A 19,398-nucleotide genomic window follows, 5' to 3' on the forward strand; every position below is an offset into this window, starting at 1 on the left:
TACAGTCTGCCAAGAGTCCAATAGAGACCCTTACAGAGAGAGCAGGAAAGCTGTTTGGAAGATGATAATAGTCTCTGATGTCATAGGATTACAGTTTATTTAGCTTTCCAGAAAGTTCAAAAACTCTTGCTGATTCAGATCATTAATTTAATGAGAAATGGGTTTGGTATAGAGTATTTGGGCATCGTCTCCAAACAAAGGAATGATCAAATCATTAATGGTGGAAACAGGATGCGGTGATAGGAATCATATTTCACCATCTTAGGGAACAAACCTTTAAGCCCTTCAGAAGAAATCTGATGAAAATAGTTGATGAATTACATAATTTTAAGTTATTTTCTTTTGGGTAAGGCTGAATTACCCTCTACTTGCCAAAAAATGCTGGAAATGTTTTATTGGCTTAATTTTGATTCGTATATGTATATGAAAGTAATATAACTGCATTTCTTTAAACATATTTCATAATTCAGAGCTTTCATAAATTCCGGCTGGCTTTTCTTTCTAGCATGCAATAAATCAGATTCTACTGCATATTGATCATATCCTGGTAAGAATACTGAAATAGTATGAACATGTATTTAAGGAGGAAACTTAAGGTGGGAAGAGGTGAAAGAAATTAGGTAAAAAGACCAGACTGGTGGTTCTATCTGTGGCCCACGGGCCAAATGCAACCTGTCATCTGTTTTTATCAATAAAGTTTTATTGGACCATAGTCAATTCATTCCTTTACATATTGTATGACTGCTTTCCTACTGCAGTGGCAGAGTGAGTAGCTGTGACAGAGATGCAGAGTTGACAATATTTACTATCTGGCCCTTCACAGAAAATGTATGCCAGTCCCAGTAGGACCAGTGGTGGGTGATTCTATGGTTGCTGAATGCTGGGACAGAGCTCCACTTCTCTCCATGTGGACTTCAGTTTAATGTTAGGTAAAAATAAAATAAAATAAAGTAAAATATGTGGGTAGTTTAGCATACATGTACTCAGACCTCTCAGACCAGAGCCATTTGGATGTTTATTTTCTTATAAAGAACAACTGGTTCCATTTCTGTCTTTGGCTTCCGCCTGCCATGAGAGATGCTTCCACCATACTGGTGTTTCATTCCAGCTCTGAGTCTATAGCCAGTCCAACAGCAGGGGCCCTGGGTTTGCCCTTTGCTGGCTCTCTGCCCTCAAGCGAGCCGCTCAAGCTCTCAGAAGCTTATCTCCCTGGTCTCTCAGATGAGAGCACTGGCTGGCGCGCCTGCGCCGTAGGCTCTCCAAGCTTCCATTCTTGGCCCAAGTTTCCTGATTCAGTGGTGAGACACATCATTTCTTCTGTGTTTTCTCCAGTTTGTTTGTTTACTTATTTATTTTAGTTGAAGTGTAGCTGACAGACAATATTAGTTTCAGGTGTACAGCATAGTGAGTCAATATTTGTACACATTACAAGTGATCACCACCACAAACCTAGTGACCATTTTTTGCCATACATAGTGTTACGTATGATTAGTGATATTCTCTCTGCTGTACACTGCATCCCTGTGTCTTATTTATTACAATAATAATCTTATTATTAAAGGAACTTTTAATTCCTTCCCCTCTTCATCCAACCCCCCACCACCCTCCCCTCTGGCAACTACCAGTTTGTTTTCTGCATCGATGGATCTGTTTCTGTTTTGTTTTGTTTGTTCATTTGTTTTGTTTTTTAGATTCCATATATAAGTGAAATCATGTGGGATTTGTCTTTCTCTGGTTTGTTTCACGTAGTGCAATAACCTCTAGATCCATCCATGTTGTTGTAAAGGCAAGATTTCCTTCCTCTTTTGTGCCTGAGGAATATTCCATCATAATATGGCCCATATCTCCTTTAACCATTCATCTATTGAAGGGAACTTAGGTTGCTTCTGTATCTTGGCTATTGTATATAATGCTGCAAAACATAGGGATGCACAGAGACAGATCATTTCTTATCAGGACAAGAAGATTCTTTTTATTCACAATCTCAGCCCTGAATTGCCTTTTCCATTTGGTGAACATGCTAACCAAGTATCCAACAAAGTACACCTGTGTCATTAAACATTTGCATCTCTTTGAGCATACATTAGCTATTTCAAAGGGGCAAAAGCTGAGACTAGCATCTGCAGATAGTGGAAACAGCTAATATTTACTGAATAGGTATTATGTGCCAGATACTCTTCTAAGCACTTTATATGTGTTAGCTTATTTAGTCTTCACTGGAGTCCCAAATTAAGTGCTATCATTAGCTCCATTTCACAGATGAGGCTAATGAGGCAACTTGCTCAAGGTCATGTAGTAATTGCTTGTTCTAGCATTAGAACCCATACTCAACCACTCATCTCTCTGTCTCCCAGTGGATCAGTCTTGCATAGTAGCTGCTCCCCATCTTCACAGCAATTAAGGGGGAAAATGAGTATGAGAGGTGCAGATTGCAGTTCTTAGAAATTATGGACACTTTCTAAAAATTAATAAAAGATTTTTTGCGTTCACCAAAAATGTACTCCGTGCCATCAAGTTCATCCTCAGAGGCTCCTTTTCTCAGCCTGCCCCTCCCTAAGTCAGACAAAAAACATTTAGGACAATAGTTGAAGCAGTACAGGTTGAAAACTGGGTGGCTTTTGTGAAATTGTCCTTGTTTGCCAATACCATTTGAGCACGCTTTCTTAGAATTAAAAAACAAACAAGCAAAAAAAACACGTGGCACAGTCGTGGCAGATGGTTATTTCAGTTCTAGGTGTGTTTTTGTTGTTTACTGTGGGGCAGAGAGCTGTTGCTTTGGAGAGCCATTTGTTATTTTAGCGAACTGCCAACTAGGAGCTCTTGTAGCGATGATGGTTGAGGATGGGGACTTTTTCTTCCCCTAGAGATGAGCTCATAAACCGTCTCCATGTGAATTCTTTAGATTTTTAGATACCATGCTGCTGAGTATGCATCAGAAATCTACCAGTTCAGCTGAGGTGGAAGAGGTGAGATGAAATTAGGCTTAAAGCACAAGTTAGCCCTCTTCCTAGGGTTTATCTTCCCCTGGAAAACGCAACCATAAATAGCTAAACCATGGTGTTCATTACCAGCGCAAGTCCCTAATTAATTAATTTTATGTTAGTTAAGTTTATAATTATATAGTAAAACATTTACTTTCTCCCTCAAGAAATTGACTGAATCTTCTGAAGGGGTTTGGTGACTATAATTTAGGTGCAATTAGTCAGTTAAATTTAGTTAGGGTTTGGTTCATTTGGCTGCTGCTGGAAGATGCTAGATGGGAAGAAGTGAGCAATGTTGCAGAAGCAGCTCTGGAACTAGAGGACATGCAGTTGGAAGCTCTTCCCTGGCCTTTGGGCAGCTAGTTCAGGTGTTTAGGACAACTGTGAGCTGAAAAATCTATGGTTTCATATTTACCATTTGTGCATACTTCTCAGTTATGAACCACAGATTCCTATAACTAGATGAAGGCAAAATCCTTTTGCAAAAATTTCTTTGTGGTTTTGTAATTGGAACCAAAGCCATGGAATGGTCCTGAAACATTTTCCACCATGGGTGTGAAATCCCTCGCTAACCTTCAGATGCAGAGTGATAGCAGCAGCCAGAAGCTACCATTTTGGCATCAAAAGACATCTTACCTAGGGAGGGTGGTGTGAGAGGGCACCTGGCCACCCTAGGATCTGACATCTGCGGTTCCCGGGGCTTACAACTGGGAGGGTTACCCTTTTCCAGCCTTGAGTAGAGGGAATTTTGGTGCAAAGTTCCCTTCTGTGAGTTATTACTTCATAGCAGATTGCACAGAATCTGTTTAGGCCTACGATTGAAAATACTGTTGAAAGTACAGTTCACCCTTGAACAACACAGGCTTGAACTTGAAGATCCACTTGTATGTGGATTTTTTTTCAATAAACATATTAGAAAAGTGTTTGGAGATTTGAAACAATTTGAAAAACTCACAGATGAACTGTGTAGCCTAGAAATATCAGCAAATTAAGAAAAGTTAGGTAGGTCTAATACATCATTATAAATATGTCTGTAACACTATATGCCGTAACAAATTTATAATGATTCATCCATTAGTGTATAAGCTAAGCTTCCATAAAAGGCTATATAGATTATGCTAGGCTACCTAAAGCAATCATATTGCTGCTTCTTTGTTATCAATGCATACATTGTTATACCTGTACATACATATGCATTTCTTTTTCACATTACTTTTCTGTTTTTGGTATCTATTGGTAGTAATATGTATAACACCTACAGTGTTTTGTATCATCCAAGACATTATTGATGTAGGTCTGACAGCTATTCTTGTAGATGATGGAAACTGTAAGTCTACTGTAAATTTTCTCTTCCTTAGGATTTTCTTAATAACCTTTTCTTTCCTTTAGACTACTTTATTAGAGGAGTACAGTACATAATTCATTTAACATGCAAAATATACAATTTATGTTATCGGTAGGGCTTCCAGTTAACAGTAGGCTATAGGTAGTTAGCTTTTTGGGGGAGTCAAAAGTTATAAATAGATTTCCAACTGCATAGGGGTTGGCATTTGCTGCTGCTGACTGTGAAAGGACATCTGGAAAGTGTTAGGGTATGATTATTCTAGAGAACAGCATGAGAACATCCCAGCAAACCCAGTGGTTGGTGTAGCAAGGGTTCATCTACTTTAACGTCCCCTTGGTTCTGGAAGCATTTATTTCTTCATGGATAACAGAGGTCCTCACTTTGGAAAGGAAGCCTGATAATTTTTGTCCTAAGGTGCTTAGCTAAGTTACACGAGATAATTCTAAATGACATTTTGGTGTTCTATCCTCATGATGGGAGGTAAGTTTGTAGTAAAATCAAACAAAATATGGTCACTTAGCTCCCATCTACTTTATGTTTTCAACTTTCTTTTCACTTCACAAGAGCAAATGATAGCTCCCTCCCAAAAGAGGTGAGTGAAATATGACTCATATATACTTAAAAAGGTATATGGAAAGCAGTTCCTTATAACTTGTATTTCTTTTGCTTGCATTATTTAATAATATTTTCAGAAATGGTGTGACTTCACTTCTGATTGGCACTTAGCTTTAATGTCCTTTGCTCTCAATTCTGTTACATCAGAGCAAACAAACAAAAAAACCTCAGAGCAACACAGATGCAGGTGATCATTTCTAATTAATAAAGTACAGTTTAAGTTAACTTTTTAGAGGAAATGATTTCATATTTAAATCTTGAATATGAAGTGGAACAGCACTTCTACTTGGTAAATAAAAATTGTGATGTCAACATATACCTCCATTCTTCCCAGTCCACAGAAGAAAGAATGAGAGTACTCAAACCTGCAGAGAAAGTGAGACTTGAGTGAGTCAGTGAGAGAGAGAGAGCGCGAGAGAGAAATATTGAGCAATATCCCAAAAAAGGTATTTGGGCAGCCCAGAAAAACTAAATAGGAAGATTGAAAATTTGGAGACAAAAGACAAAAAGGCATTTGATTTCCCAGCCTGAAGCAAAGTGAACATTTGTGAAGGTGTATTCCAGTCTTGTGACCTTTAAGAATACAGCCACTAATTGGTTGACAGTCATGTCGCATCTTGACAACAGAGACCTAAATAAGCTCAAGGAAGTTGGAGCAACATCACGTTTAATTTGTGGTTTGGCAGTTTAGCATCCTGAACATTTTTTGGAAAATCACGCGTATTTGGTAAAAGAAAACTATCCCCAATGAGAGGGATCATTCCAATGGTATTTTTTTTAACCAATAAGATAGTTCGGAATTCCTAAGGGTTGGCCCTTTGTCTAAATGTTAATATTAAGTCATGATTCTAGCATCTACCTTGAATTAAGGAAACTGTACGTAGCATGGATGGTATTAGGTACTTACATTAATTCCGGCCATCACCATATGTTAGATTTATTTCATCTCTATTCTAGACATGGTTAACTGAGGTTCTGAAAAGTCCCCTGACTTGGCCAGGGTTCTACAGCATGGCGGGGCAGGATCCGTGTTTGGCTGCAAGCTGCTTTTTGCTATCTAGCCAGCCAGCCAGGTGGTTTTCTTTCAGGCATCACTGTGGAAATGAATCCTTTAGCACACAATTGCCAATGAAGATAAACATGTGGGATATCAGTACTTATTAAAATTCTACTTATTGTGGTCACTGTAAGTAAAGATCTAGGATCTTGTACAGTTAGATGATGGATGGTAAATGGCCATAATTATGTAGAATAAAAGAAAAGCTAATTTGTAATCTAGTCATTCCTTCAATGCACATGTAATTAAACTCTGTCCTTTGATCTGTGTGACATTTTAAAATTTTTACTGCTTTCTAATGGGCAGTGCCTTTGTCCATCACATGTCTGTGAATGCCTCTTGTGCTGGCATGGGTTTCTGTTCTAAGCCAAGTATATGGGTAGAGTTACAAGGTAAATAGCCTTTCCCTTTAATCACTTTAACTTAGCAAAGAGTTCTGTAAATTTTGGAGAGCAGTCCTTAAAATAATGTCAGATGTTTGGATACATTAAATTTTCATTAAAAAAAAAACTAGAATGCATTGTTTTTCCAGTGTCTTGGTTCTAGTTGATTCTTGGCATGGTTGCTATAATTCTTAACCAAGCTGTTATATTTGGTACGCTATATATGCCATGCATACTTTATTTAAAAAGGAAAACAAACTGTGAAATCTGGTGTGTGTAAAAATGCACACTCTTTAAAATCCAGAGTTTTCTGCATGTATAAAATTGTACCTGACCCAAAGAATTTGAAGGGCTTTGCTGTGTTCCAACATGAAAGAATCAAGGAGGAGAGAAAATCTCCCAGTCTTTCAGAAAGGGGCATTGCCGTGGAAAAGCACTGAGCTTGGCCCCTGTCCAGCTGCTCTAAGGTTTGCCCAGGTGTTAGTAAGGACCGGGAGGTGGACGGCATATAGCATGGACTTGTTTCAAAATGAACTCTGAGTAAATCAAAGTATCCGTAACAGCAGCGGCTTCTGGAATTATGGGGTTAATTTATGTCAAGTTAGAGATCTGCTGCTTAGGTCTGAAAGTGTATAAGGCTGTGACTCTGGGATTGACTTTGCACTTTTCAAGTTTCCTAGGGAGAATAAAATAAGCACTCCATTTTATTGAGGCTCTTTGAATGGGTCACCTGCTACTCATAAGGCGTGTGCAGAGCCATTGGCTGTGGCACCAGAATCCTGAGGGCCCCGCCTGCTGTGGACACATTTTGGAGGGCAGATTCTGTTCTTGGTGGTGTGAGTGGGCTGGTACTCGTTCATGGGTGAACAATGCTGGCCTAGTCCTTACAAATCTTGCCAGGGTAAGGATGGGTGGAATACACTTCTACAGGGTCCCATCTGGGACTTTACAGTTTCCTTTGTAGACCACAGTCAAGTAGTGTCCCAGGTAGGTTGGCCAAGAGTAGGCTGAGCCATCTTTCCCATGCAGCCTTCCCCATCTCACCATGGATGCTGCCTAGGGGAGCCATGGTTTAATTCTTGTCCCTAGCATGGCTGAGACAATGCAAGTCCCGCTAATGGTGTCCTGAGAAATAGGCACCCAAGAAGAGGGAGTGTGTGGGTGAAGGCCTCCTTCCTGTCCCATGACCTCTGCCTGCCTCTGAGTCTGGGCACATCTGCTTTTCTGGGCTGAAGGCTGAGACCAGAGAAGTGTCTTTGAAGCCGAGTAGCTTCCTGCGTGTTCCTGAAGCAGCCCTGGGAGCAGATGGGTGTCCCTACTTTGGTCTGGGAGCAGGCCCCCTTGTAGGGCTGAGGGTTGACCCTGTGAACTTAGATTTCTTGAAAAGCTGGAGCTCAGTCCTCAGAACTTGGACTTCGGCAAGTTCACGTTGTCTGTGTCAGATCATAGGATGGCAACTTACCTTACAAGATGCCTATGGCCAGACAGAACTAGGCCTTGCCTTTTTTCCTGCTCTGTCAGGTTGATTTGGGCAATTCATGTTGTCAGCAGTCAGTTGTGGGGATTGTTAACTCCACCTACGATTGTTTTGCGCTCTGGAGTACCTGGTATCTGAGGTTTACTGATCCCATGTGCCTGACTCATTCAAATGGAGATGAGATTTATAGGTACTGCATTCACTTGAGTAAGTGAAGGTAACTTGTTTGACCTCTGTGTGCTTAATTGGAACCATTAGTGGGTTTGACTTCCAGGGGCTTTGCAAACGAGGAGGGGACACTGTGCACACAAACCAGCTCCCCACCCTTGTTGCTTTCTTAGCAAGCATCCTAAATGTTAACGATCTTCAGACTCTATTTCTGAAGCATTGTTTTTAGGCACTAGAGCAAAAGCAGTGCTCCAGGACTAATTTTATTTTTACTTCCTCTCTGTTTTCTAGAATCAGCTTAAACTGGGGTCTGATTTGCAGTCCTGCTCAGAGACCTTGATATCTTTATTTTCTCTCTCCAGTAATTGTGGTCACTGTCTTCACATGATTTAGGGCTCCCAAGTTCATGAACAGTAACACCTTTCTCTTTAAGTCCTCCTCCTCTTCATGCCCTTCCTCCTTCCATCTCCTTCTTTCGTCTTTACCAGCACCATCACCAGCACCACCACTGTCAGATAGGAGGTGGCTGACCTATGCACTTGTTTCTGTCGCTTGTTTTGTGCATTATTACTTTGTGGGCCATGGTTTCAGCAATAACTGAGCAGCACCAAGCCACCTCCATTGTGTATGTTTGAGGTTCTTGCAGGTTTTATGTAGTGATAGGTTAATTGAGAAATAGGTTTTATGTCCTTTGCCTCCTGTTTGGACATCGCAGGCTCTAGTACTCTGGCTTCATATACTAAGAAGAATCACTTTCTGTAGTATTTTGGCAAAACCAAATCTAGACACAAATCTATATTGGCAGCAGCAAGTACATGCTCTTTATGATGAAATGTATAACGCCATGCTTAACTGTGCTGAATGTCAGTCACTGGTCAGACTCTCTGATCGGAGAATTGTGAAACAATGTCTTTAAGAAGATGTCATTTCATGTTATGAAGAGCCACGCTGTGGATTTTGCAATATATGTTTATTGAAGTAAGCCAGAAGGCTAGATGCACACTACAGGAGAACAATAGGTTGATTTATGAGTCTCAGTGTGGTTGTAACAAAAGCCTTTTGAGTATCTTAATTTCCCTCAAACCATGAATTCCTTTTTTTTCTACTAAGCTTATAGCATTTTTAGGTGATTCCAAAGCTGGCGGCTATGGCATCAGACTTTGTATGTGCTCCCCCTTGTATGCAAAGTCCCTGACTCAGTTATGATTTAGCCCTTGGACACGTGCCATCAATCCTTGGTGATCAGATCACCTCCTCCTTGAAATCATTGAATTTTGATTGTGCAATAGCTTTGGCTTTCCTTACACATTCAAGCTTTGCCAAGAACTTTGTGTTTCCTGCTTTAATTTTCAGCTCAGAACTAAACTTCATTTTGCAAAGTCAAACCGGAGCTTTAAAAACTTTGCTGACCATCCTCAACATTTATTTTTAGCTTTTCATCTCCAGATGACAAACGGACAAGAGTTTTCTTTGTCCCACACCCATCATAATTATTGTCATCATGAGAATCAGAATAAACCAAGGTTAGTACCTTTTCCCCAGGAGCTTAAAATACATCAAGAGGCACTCACTGGGTGTCCACGTGTCTAACTCAGTAATCTTCAGTATAATTCTGAGCAAATATGTGATTTTGTGCAGTCAGTGTCAGTGATTTGATAACTCAGTCACCAATGGAAATGGTAGATCCTACCCTGCATTGTACTGGCCTCTCCTCTCCATTTTGGTTCTTTTATCAAGTACATTTAAGTCCTCCAATAAAACTCAAAGTTTAGACATTACTATTCTGAAACTTAAAATGCATTTGGTCCTTGATATTATGCAAGGCAATGTTGGCATAGAAGATGGCTAGACATGCTCTCTGCCCTCCTGAGGCTTCTAGTCTGGGATGCAGGGAAGTAACCAGAAAAGAAATACAAGTTTTAAAATAAGTACAAAAGAAGGTCAAGTGAATGAATGGAAGAGGGAAGAGAAGGCTATAGGAGTTAAGAGTCCAGTGAGCTGAATACCCTCAGAAGATGGCTGTTGTCGTCGGCTTTCGAGAATGGTCCAGGCTTCTATCAGGAGTGCTTGCTTTGTGTAAGGAGATCTTAGAAGAAGGGATGTTTTGTGGACACAGCATCTCCTTGGGAAGCAAAAAGTGTGTCCAAAAGATGGTTAAGCAACTTCCGGAAAGAGCTCAGGGAAGAAAGCGTCAGGACCTGAACTTATTATATATGGAGACATTTCTGCTCCAGGTGCCAATGATGCCATTGTAAAAGATGGGCCATCCGAGATTCTGAATTTAAATGTCAGCCATCTCTCTCCATTCCTGGATGACCTTGGTCACATTACACTGGCCATGTGGGCTGAGTTCCCCATAAAATAGAAAAATCAAACAGCAAGGGATAGCTTCGTGTAACAACCACTGGATATTAAATGCTCCACAAACGTCAAATTAGGACAATCAGTATTTAGAAGCCCAGGTGCTGAAATAAAGCAAAATTGCATAGTGCAACTGTAACCTTGTGATGAAAAGCTTTTTGCAACTGCTATTTTTCTAGGCACCTAATGTTGTGAGAACGTAAGAGTTTATTCTTTGATTTTACCTAGGAAACATTTTCCAGAAGGCTCAGGAAGCATTTGCTTTGCTCTTGATGAAGGTGAGCCATTGTATTGGCCCTCTAGCCACCATGCCGTCTTCAGAATGGCTCCATGCCATGAGGACAACCAAGTTGGCAGTTTCCTATTTGAATTCTTCAAATAACAAATGTGATAAGATTTGCTTTTTTTTTGATAGCAGCTGCATCTTTCTTCCGTTCCCTTTATTTCCTTTCAACTCAGCAGTTTTCCCTTTTGCTTCAGATAAATTGCTGTTAATTTAAATGTACAGCAGATACTTGCTATTTTATGGCTGATTGCTTCTGAGTTATAGGAGGAAAATGTGTGCACGTTTGAATGTAAATAAATCTAAATGAGTTGGAAGCCAGTGGTAAAGAAAGCACAGCGCTTCATTGACCTTCACCTCCCCCGAGTCTGTCACTTTTAAGAGGCCAATGAACAGATCCGTAATCAGCAAATAGCAGACTGAATTTTAGGACACATCCAGCTTTTTTCTTCCCTGCTTTCAACTGTGTATCACATTTATTGGACAGCACCTGCTTTATCCTTGTTCTTACTTAGCCAGGGTAAGCAGCAGTGGCAAAGTTTCTCTAAAGTTGTTTTTGATAATGGAGCTGTTCTCACAATAACTACCGTGTACCATTGGAATGCTGCAAATGCTTTGGAATGTCACATTGTCAAAATATCTATATTTCAGGCTCAGAAGCTAGACAGCTCGTTTGGCTGCTAAACCCACAAGATGTTCAGCCATTTGTTGTGGTCTAAAAACTTTCCCCCTCACTAGAAGAAAATAATTATCAATTGTTTTATATCATTTTGTGGCCCCTTCTTGAGTTTCTTATCACATCAAAAGTCATGAGATCTTGGGAGGTTAAGTTGGGGCCCTGATCAAATGTTACTGTCAAGCCCTTAGAAATATGAAATGCTGAATATATTTCTTTGTAAAAGCATCAACCCTTTAAACCAAACTATTTTTTTCTTTGCTGGCATATCTTTAGTGTATCAACAGTATGTGAAGATCGAGGGTATCAGAGAGGAGGCTGCCTCGCCTTCTTTAACGGGAGGGTGGCAGTAGTGACAGTTTCAGACTCAGTGAACTACATTGTGTATCATTGTACCAGGCAGGCTTTTCTTTGCAAGGAAGATACCGCATGTGTTTGAATGGTAGCTTCACTCACTTCATTGCATGGGCTTATGGAGCTAAGAAGGATGCATTATGAAAGGGAAAATAGAAGGAGGTTGAAGCGGGACACCCACCATCGACCTAAAAGCGGTTGCAGCCTGAGTGAATGGCAGTCCAAAAGACTTTGCATCAAGCAAAGCAAATTGTTTTCCATTTGTAACACTTAAAGAGTCTGGGTGGGCCTGGGGGAAGAAACTGGCCAAGAAACAGTGGTTTGGAAATACTTTGACATGACTAAACTCTTTGAGTTCCTGGGCCATAAACCCACTGGAAATAAGTCTTGCATTAGCAGCTTAAACTGGTCTGTTATTATTTTAAATCAAATGCCCTTCAAAACTGAATGTGTGGATGCGCTAGTATATTGAATCAACAAATCTTTCGGTTTCGAGGTGATGTCTCATATTCGTATCACCAAGTTTCCCCTGTTTTTATTGGCAAACTTGACACCCTAATATTAATCCTATTGTTTCAGCGGGAAGGAATTTGAGATCCACCCTCTTAGAACCTGAAGGTATTTGGTTGGTTAATTTGACGTGCTCTTCCTACGTGCCAAGGTGCACTCTCACACCACTGTGGCTTATGTTTGCCCGGAGGCTGAACTTTCAGGAGGAGACTCGTGACAGTATGAAGGAGAATTAACCAGCACCACTGTGTTCTTCCTAAAATCTCAGGGCTTTAGAGGTGGTTAAATCCATAAACGTCGTTGGACGCTATACCAGGTTTTCTTCCTATGGCTTAGAAGGGCAGGAGAGAGAAGTGCCATAGAAATTAAGCTCTGTGGACTCTTTCAGTGTTGTATATGATGATAGAGTTGGGTGGTGGTGATTACAGGTCTGGAGGCAGATGACACCAGCCCTTGGCAGACCAGACACCAGGCTGAGGAAGATCCGGTATCTGGAGGGTTAGATTTGGAGAGGCCTTCCAAAGATGAGGTTGCAAATGTCTTGGGGTTTTCTACCACGGCATCATCTATTTTGTCACCTACAAATCTGGTGAAGATCCACGCAGATGATGCACAGAATTATATGTAATGAATCTTCCCTGCTCCTGCTGGGTTTCTATAGGCAAGTTTGGAGAGAGTTTGTTCTCCCTGACTCGGTGGGGTGATTACAGAATCAGAGCCCCTGGGTTGAAATGTGACCCCACCATGCACTAGCTGTCAGACCTTGAGCTGCTACACTCTCTGGGCCTCCGTTTTCTTACCAGTGAACAGGGCGCAAGGGTAGAACCTATCTCACAAGGTTATTGGGAACTTCAAAGGGCTGATTTGGGCAGAGCATTAAAAAGAGCCTGGCAGAGAGTAGATTAACTGTCTTTCATTGCTCAAGTTATTTGCTCATATTTTCCATCTGTAGGTGATTAAGGATCTGAGGTCAGGAACTATATTTTCTTTATTTTTAAATCAAATTGTGTCTCTTATTTGGTCAGTGTTCAATAAGTGTTCACAGAATTAATTCATATTATTATATATGTTTTATACATATTATATTTAAAAAAAATAAATATATACATATGCTGTATGTCTTGTATATGTAATGTATACATATAACATATTACATGTTATAAGCTATAAATCAGATTAATAATAGACATTATATCTATGTATATGTGTATGTCATATATATGGCATGGTAATGAAATGTAGGCAATTCATTATTTATTTAGTAATAGGATTCCTTAAAAAGCATCTAAATCTTTGTGCAGTTGAGTATTTCACCAGTTACATCCAAGCCACTTCTCTGATCTGGTCACTGATGAATTAATCTGTTATTTTAGAAATAATTTGGTAAAATTAGGTGGGGAAAGACAATCAGAATTTGGGTAGATATTTGTTACTGAGTTTTCCTTTTTTCCCTATGTAAAAATTCTTCAAGTTTCATCCATATTGTACACAGATTTCTCTTCCCTCAATTAAGATGTTAACACCTCATACAGCTGTGGGCGGGGCTGTGTTCAGAAACCCTTGGCATTTCTTTCCCATGTTTCATGTACTGTGGAAAGTTGGTTTTAAGTTTAAAAGTAAGTTGCTCAATAATGATATGTACATTTTCTCCCAATTTCCATTCTGTTATTATACATTGCTTTATGTTTCAACACCTGTTCCATATTGTGTCTTCATTTTGATTATTTATTATGTTCTTTTAAAAGTGATTATACTTGTATGTTAATTTCCATTGATTTTTCTTTTGAGCATGACTTATGTTTTATTTTGTGTTTCTTTTAGGTTTTGTTTTGTTTCATAAGATCCCACTGGATGGGTAGCTGAAATAAAGGAAAAGACAGAGAAAGGGGCTGTGGTGCTTGTTGGTTGATGCTGCTTGTAAGCTGGGCTCTGGGGACTCGCACTGGCTTCTCCCAGGATGTGTTGCTTACCTGGGGTTTTCTGGGAGACGTGGGTGGTATTTGCAGGAGGCACTGCACGGAGCCTGCAGATGCTGTGAGCTGTGATGGGGGAGCACCACTCACAGGCAGCTAAGGAGAAACTCCAGAAAACATCTTAAATTAATGCTTCTCTTTTGTCCTTATAATCGTTCAAATACAAAATTGAAATGAAATACCATTGGATTGTGCTTGTCTCCTGAAAGGTGTGCTGTGTGACCATTCTGGAAATGTATTGGTTTTTATTGCTTCTGTTTATTAAAGGTGAACTGCAAAGTTAAAAAGAGATCCAAGTTTAGGGACAGGTATAAAGACACACTTAACAGTCTAATCTCCATTTAACACATAGGTTAGCGTTATTTTCTGTTGTTTAATCAGTACTGAATTCAGGAAGTTTTACTTTTCCCTCCACGGCACAGAGATGAAAGAGTGAAGGACACATACCCCTCTGCTGTGGGGACTTGGTGGTGTCTCTGAGGGTTCTTCTTCACTCGGCAATAAGGTCTAGAGCCATGCAATTACTGCAAATGATTTCCTTAAAGTTTATCAGCAGGCAAAAAAAAGGCTATTTGTACGGAGGCAATAGATTTCGGTTAGGCATAGCTCATTTCAAAATAACTCAGAGTGAAATATATGCATATGGGGCCTGTGTCCTTTGATTTGCCCTCTGCGCTCCACCTGCTTTTCAGAAGAGTGCTCATGAGAAGGCTGCAGCAGCTCATGCTGTTCCCATAACAGAACTGCAGCTTTGCACCTCTGAAAAGGCCTGCAAGCAGAATGGCCAACCTGCTGTGAGCAGGAGAGGATACTCTGAGAAGGATAGTGCCTACCACGTAGTATGCTACTGCTGGTTTCCATCGGCAGGATGGCTCTTCCTGACCCCAGCTGCACGGAGGTGGTGAACAGGAGCTTAATGACATCCAGCTTCATTGCTGAGAGGGCAGCCTCAGAGCTGCAGGATCCTGTGTCCCTGCCATAGTTTTACCAGGGGCACCTGTTTCACTCACTCGGCCATGGCAGTGACCTCTGTACTCTGCTCAGTCTGCGCTGGCAGGCTCCCTGTCCCGAAGACAGGTTCGGCTGCCGCCACCCCGCTTCACCTCACACCTTTCTTGTTAGGGGGACTTCAGAGCCAGACCTGGGCATTTCATTTGAAAATACAATCAGCTCTGACTGTAAGGCAGGCGCACAGATGCCATGGCTGGATTGGAGATAATATTGATGTTTCAAAACTTTTCTTTTGGGAAAAATAGTCACTCAAGTTTTGCAGTTCAGCTTTAAGGGTTTATAGATTTTTAACTAGTCCAACATGTTTGGAAACATTGTTTTGAATCCTGTATAACCAAGCCATTAATCTTAATAAACCAGGACCCATTTAGGCACCACTTGATATAAAAAGATTATCCATGATGAATATTTTATACTGTATCTTTTACATTAGCCACTAAATATGTTATTGCTTGATGCAGACATCGCACAGAGTCCTATGGATTACAGCATAGAACTTGGCTGCTTCATAACCATGCCTGGAAGAGGGGCAGTTTCTCCAAAGCATATACAAGCTGCTCGTTCTCAAAATGTTTCTTTCCAAAAAGACATTTGAGTGTGAGGGCAGCTGCCCCTTGGTTGGGGGAGGTCTGAATATTCCTTGAATTCCTACTTCCTTGCTTGCTGCTAAATGACAGTTCCTGTCACTACTTAGATTTTGATCTCTCTCAGAGATGTTGCTTTACAAGAAGCCAGCTAATTGCAGAAATCCTGAAAAATGAAATTCAAACTGGGAGCCAGGCAGAGGCTGTCAGTACAGCGAAGGTTGTTCAATATCGGCCATTTGGTACAGTTTTCTTTCTAAGCTTCTGTGTTATTCCATGGAGCGAGAAAAAAAGTAATGGGTTGTTTAAGGACCATTTTATAACTTTCCCAGACCCAAAAGAGAAAAAAATGAGTTCTCTACAACTAGAAGAATTGCAGGGTAGATTTTTGTTTTAAAATGGGGAGAAGTGGACAGATAAGGCAATTTAATATATCAAACAGCAGTTGACATCTCCCAGGGAACGATGAAAACAGCAGGCTATTTGAAAATTGTTTCATATGGTTCTTGTATTCTTTGCTTTTGATTTTTTAAAAATCCCTGAAGACCATAGTCAGTCCCATAGTTCCTCATTTCTCTCCTATAGACCACTGCCTCTCATCCATTGCTACCGTCCCCTATAAGAAATCTTTGTAGAGCTTCCTAAAGATATGTATCATGGATTTTTGCAACAGTAGGAAAGGATAGGTGTACTTTTGCTGAAATCAACTCTGTCACTCTGCAACAAGGATCTGGCATTTCAGTGCCAGGCAGGTATCCTAAATGAGCAATGTGCTCTGGATGAGTGGATACTCCCCCACCAGAGGGGCAGCTGTCACCCAGCCCCAGCCAACTCATGCCTCCTGGGAATGTAGGTCCAGGTTTCCAAAGCTTCAGATTCTTTAAGAGAAATTTGAAACCTGGATTTTTATGTGAAATGTCCCTATTTTTAAAAAGTTGGCTCAGTTATTTTTAAAACATTATGTAGGCCAACAAAACATGTCTGTGGGCTGCCAGTTTGTTACTTTTGTCTTAAAGCAAGATCACTGTTCTCTCATTGTATTCTTTTATCTTTCCTTTGCAAATGCACTTTCTGGCATCGTCTCTGAGAGCTTTATTGCCATTGAGTTTAGCAACCATGTGATCTGCAACATGTCACTTACCTTTGGGGCCCTCCTTTGCCTTCTGCTAGCTGGGACCTCATCTCTCTCACTCTGCCTGGGACTCTTGCTGAAGTGTTTTCCTTCCATGCCTCCATTCCACTTCTGCATGGCCAGAGACAACCTAATGAATCCTTCTTCTTGTCTGACATGCCTGCTTTCATGAGTATCCAGGTCACCCGGCCCGCTCAGGGGTAGCCAGGTACACACAGGCACACACACTCCCGTTTAATGGGCATCCTTAACATACGGGGGTAGCCACTGGTAAATGAGAAACAGGTGCATCTTCTTCAAGAGGCGTGGTTCAGGTCCTGTCTCTTGAATGGGGTCCCACTGAGACCTTCAAAGGCAGCTCAGAGAGACTAAGAAACTCCACTGCCATTACATGAGACTTCAGTCTGAGGCCAATGAGGGTCCATCTCTTGCCAGGAAAAATGAACTCCCACTTACTTTAGAGACGATCCATTCAGGGGTTTTCACTCCTGGTCTCCCAGCAGGCACCAGTTTCACTTTTGACCCACTGAATGTTCTTTCCAAGTGCAGGAAGCAAAGATGAGAAGTAAATTATTTTAGCCCCACCCTGCCACCCAGAACCCAAAGGGTGTTTGCTCTTGGCTCCAAACCCTGCAAGTCATTCTGACTTACACCCCGAGTGGTTAGAGCCTGAAGCTCCTCAGCAGACAGAGCAGAGGCTGTGGCTATTCGCCAGTTTGAGGAGCATACAGCTCAAGGGGTGCAAGGCAGGAATCCAGTTCCCTGCGGGTGTGAGGCCTGCTCTCTCTGCTCTTTCTTCTCCCTTTATTCGCCTGCAGTTCCAGACTTTTCCCTCTCTACCATTCCAGATTGACTCCATGGCAAACAGAGAGTTTATTTTTATTTGCTTGATTTGTTGCTTTGCACACACCTTTTTTTTTCTGTCTTTTCATTGCAAAAGGAATCAAAGGACAGCAGGCACCTGAATTAACTCTTCTCTGACTCCATCTGCAGGTGGCTGATGTACACTTCCCCTGCTTTCCTGCTTTCTGTCTAGAACTCCTCCCTTGGTTTGCATCTAGTTTCCTCACGTGAGAGCAGAAGCTCACTTCCTCTTGTTTGTCTGGACTCTAGATACAGAGGGACAGCAACTGAAGAAAGTGGCTCCACATACCCTAGGGGCTTCATGGGGCTGCTGCATCCAGTCACCTGGGCTGGACCATTCCTGTCTAGTCGAGGTCCATGGAACCCCAGAGCTTATGTCCCTTGGCAGACTCGACTCCAGGGAAAGCAGTACAGAAGCAGCCACTCCATAAGAATCTGCTGTGTCCACACACCAGCAGGGCCTGCGAACCATGTCAGGTCTATTCCAGGGCCCTCGGGAAGGTTAAGGTCTCTCCCAGACAGGGCGTGAAATGTGATTTTTCTCTCAGGGGATGCCAAACTGAATTAAGCTAACAAAATTCCCAGCCCAGCAAGTGACATGAAAACAGCTGTCACAGAAGGCAGTTTTCCACTCAACATCAGCTCATTTCCTTATCTTGCCGTCAGGGGCAAAGGGACCTCCCAGCCATCTGATTTGGACAGTGGGATCACCCTGGGTTTAATGCAGGCTAATGCGCTGGGGCTGCAGGATGGTGAGTACCCAACAGAGGTTGCTACTGGCTGTGTCTGAAGTCTTAGTTTTCATGGGGAAAAAAAATATGTGAGAAGCAAAGAAAAGAACAGATTTTTCACCACCTTTATTTTAAGACAGTCCATTATGAATAGAGCAAAAACAAGAGAGATTCTATTACAATGTATAGGCATATCAAAACATCATGTTGTACACTTTAAATACCTTACAGTTTTATTTGTTAATTACACCTCAATAAAGATGCAACATAAAAAAGGAAATAAAGTAGTAAGAGATTCCAGAGCAAGACACATCCTTGAGTGTCATTCATGTCATGTTCAAATCCATTTGCTGTAATCCATAGGCAGCCTGTTAACCATTCTCATGCCCTGTTTTTTTTCCATGTTCCAGGTTTTAAAGTCATTTTTTCACATTTCCTGTAAATAATGGATAATCATTTTTTATTTTATTTTTAAGTGCTGTTTTAACAATATGGATAGACCATAAATGTACTTGCTGACTTCATTCTCTTTTTTTTAACAAGCCAATAAAGTTTTATAATTCATTTCCATGTGTCTTGCATTCTCTGTAACGCCTATATACTCCCTCCCTTCCTCAAACACATACCATCACTCTAGGTGTTATCAAGACTAAAGATGTCAGAAGAAAGAGGGTGAGAAATGTCACTGAGTTTTTGGGAAGCCTCAAACCCACTGTAGATTGCGGAATAAATCTCTCCCTAAGAAAGGACTTCCGAAATTTCCATCAATGTGAATTATACATTTACATTTATTGTTTAGTGATTCTTGCACTGGATATATTTTCATTGGCTATAAAGCAATCCTAGAAAACAAACAGACAAAAACCGTTTAAGGGAATAAAGAAAAAACTTGA

General features: G+C 41.0%; 1 protein-coding gene across 8 annotated transcripts in view; it reads left to right on the forward strand.

Moving 5' to 3' along the window:
- The window catches only part of NTRK2 (neurotrophic receptor tyrosine kinase 2), a 311,589-nt gene that overhangs the window by 108,327 nt on the left and 183,864 nt on the right, over nucleotides 1-19,398 (forward strand). The window contains exon 15 of one of the 8 annotated variants that reach the window (XM_017665773.3): nucleotides 14,032-19,069. The exons of the other annotated variants lie outside the window; for them this stretch is intronic. Within the exon in view, the coding sequence (XP_017521262.2) occupies nucleotides 14,032-14,069 (38 nt within the window). The 3' untranslated portion in view covers nucleotides 14,070-19,069. Of the gene's footprint in view, nucleotides 1-14,031; nucleotides 19,070-19,398 lie in introns of those variants that run through there. 8 annotated transcript variants of the gene reach the window in all.

Source organism: Manis javanica, chromosome 2 (genome assembly GCF_040802235.1).
Source record: "Manis javanica isolate MJ-LG chromosome 2, MJ_LKY, whole genome shotgun sequence".
In the NCBI taxonomy this organism is placed as follows: domain Eukaryota; kingdom Metazoa; phylum Chordata; class Mammalia; order Pholidota; family Manidae; genus Manis; species Manis javanica.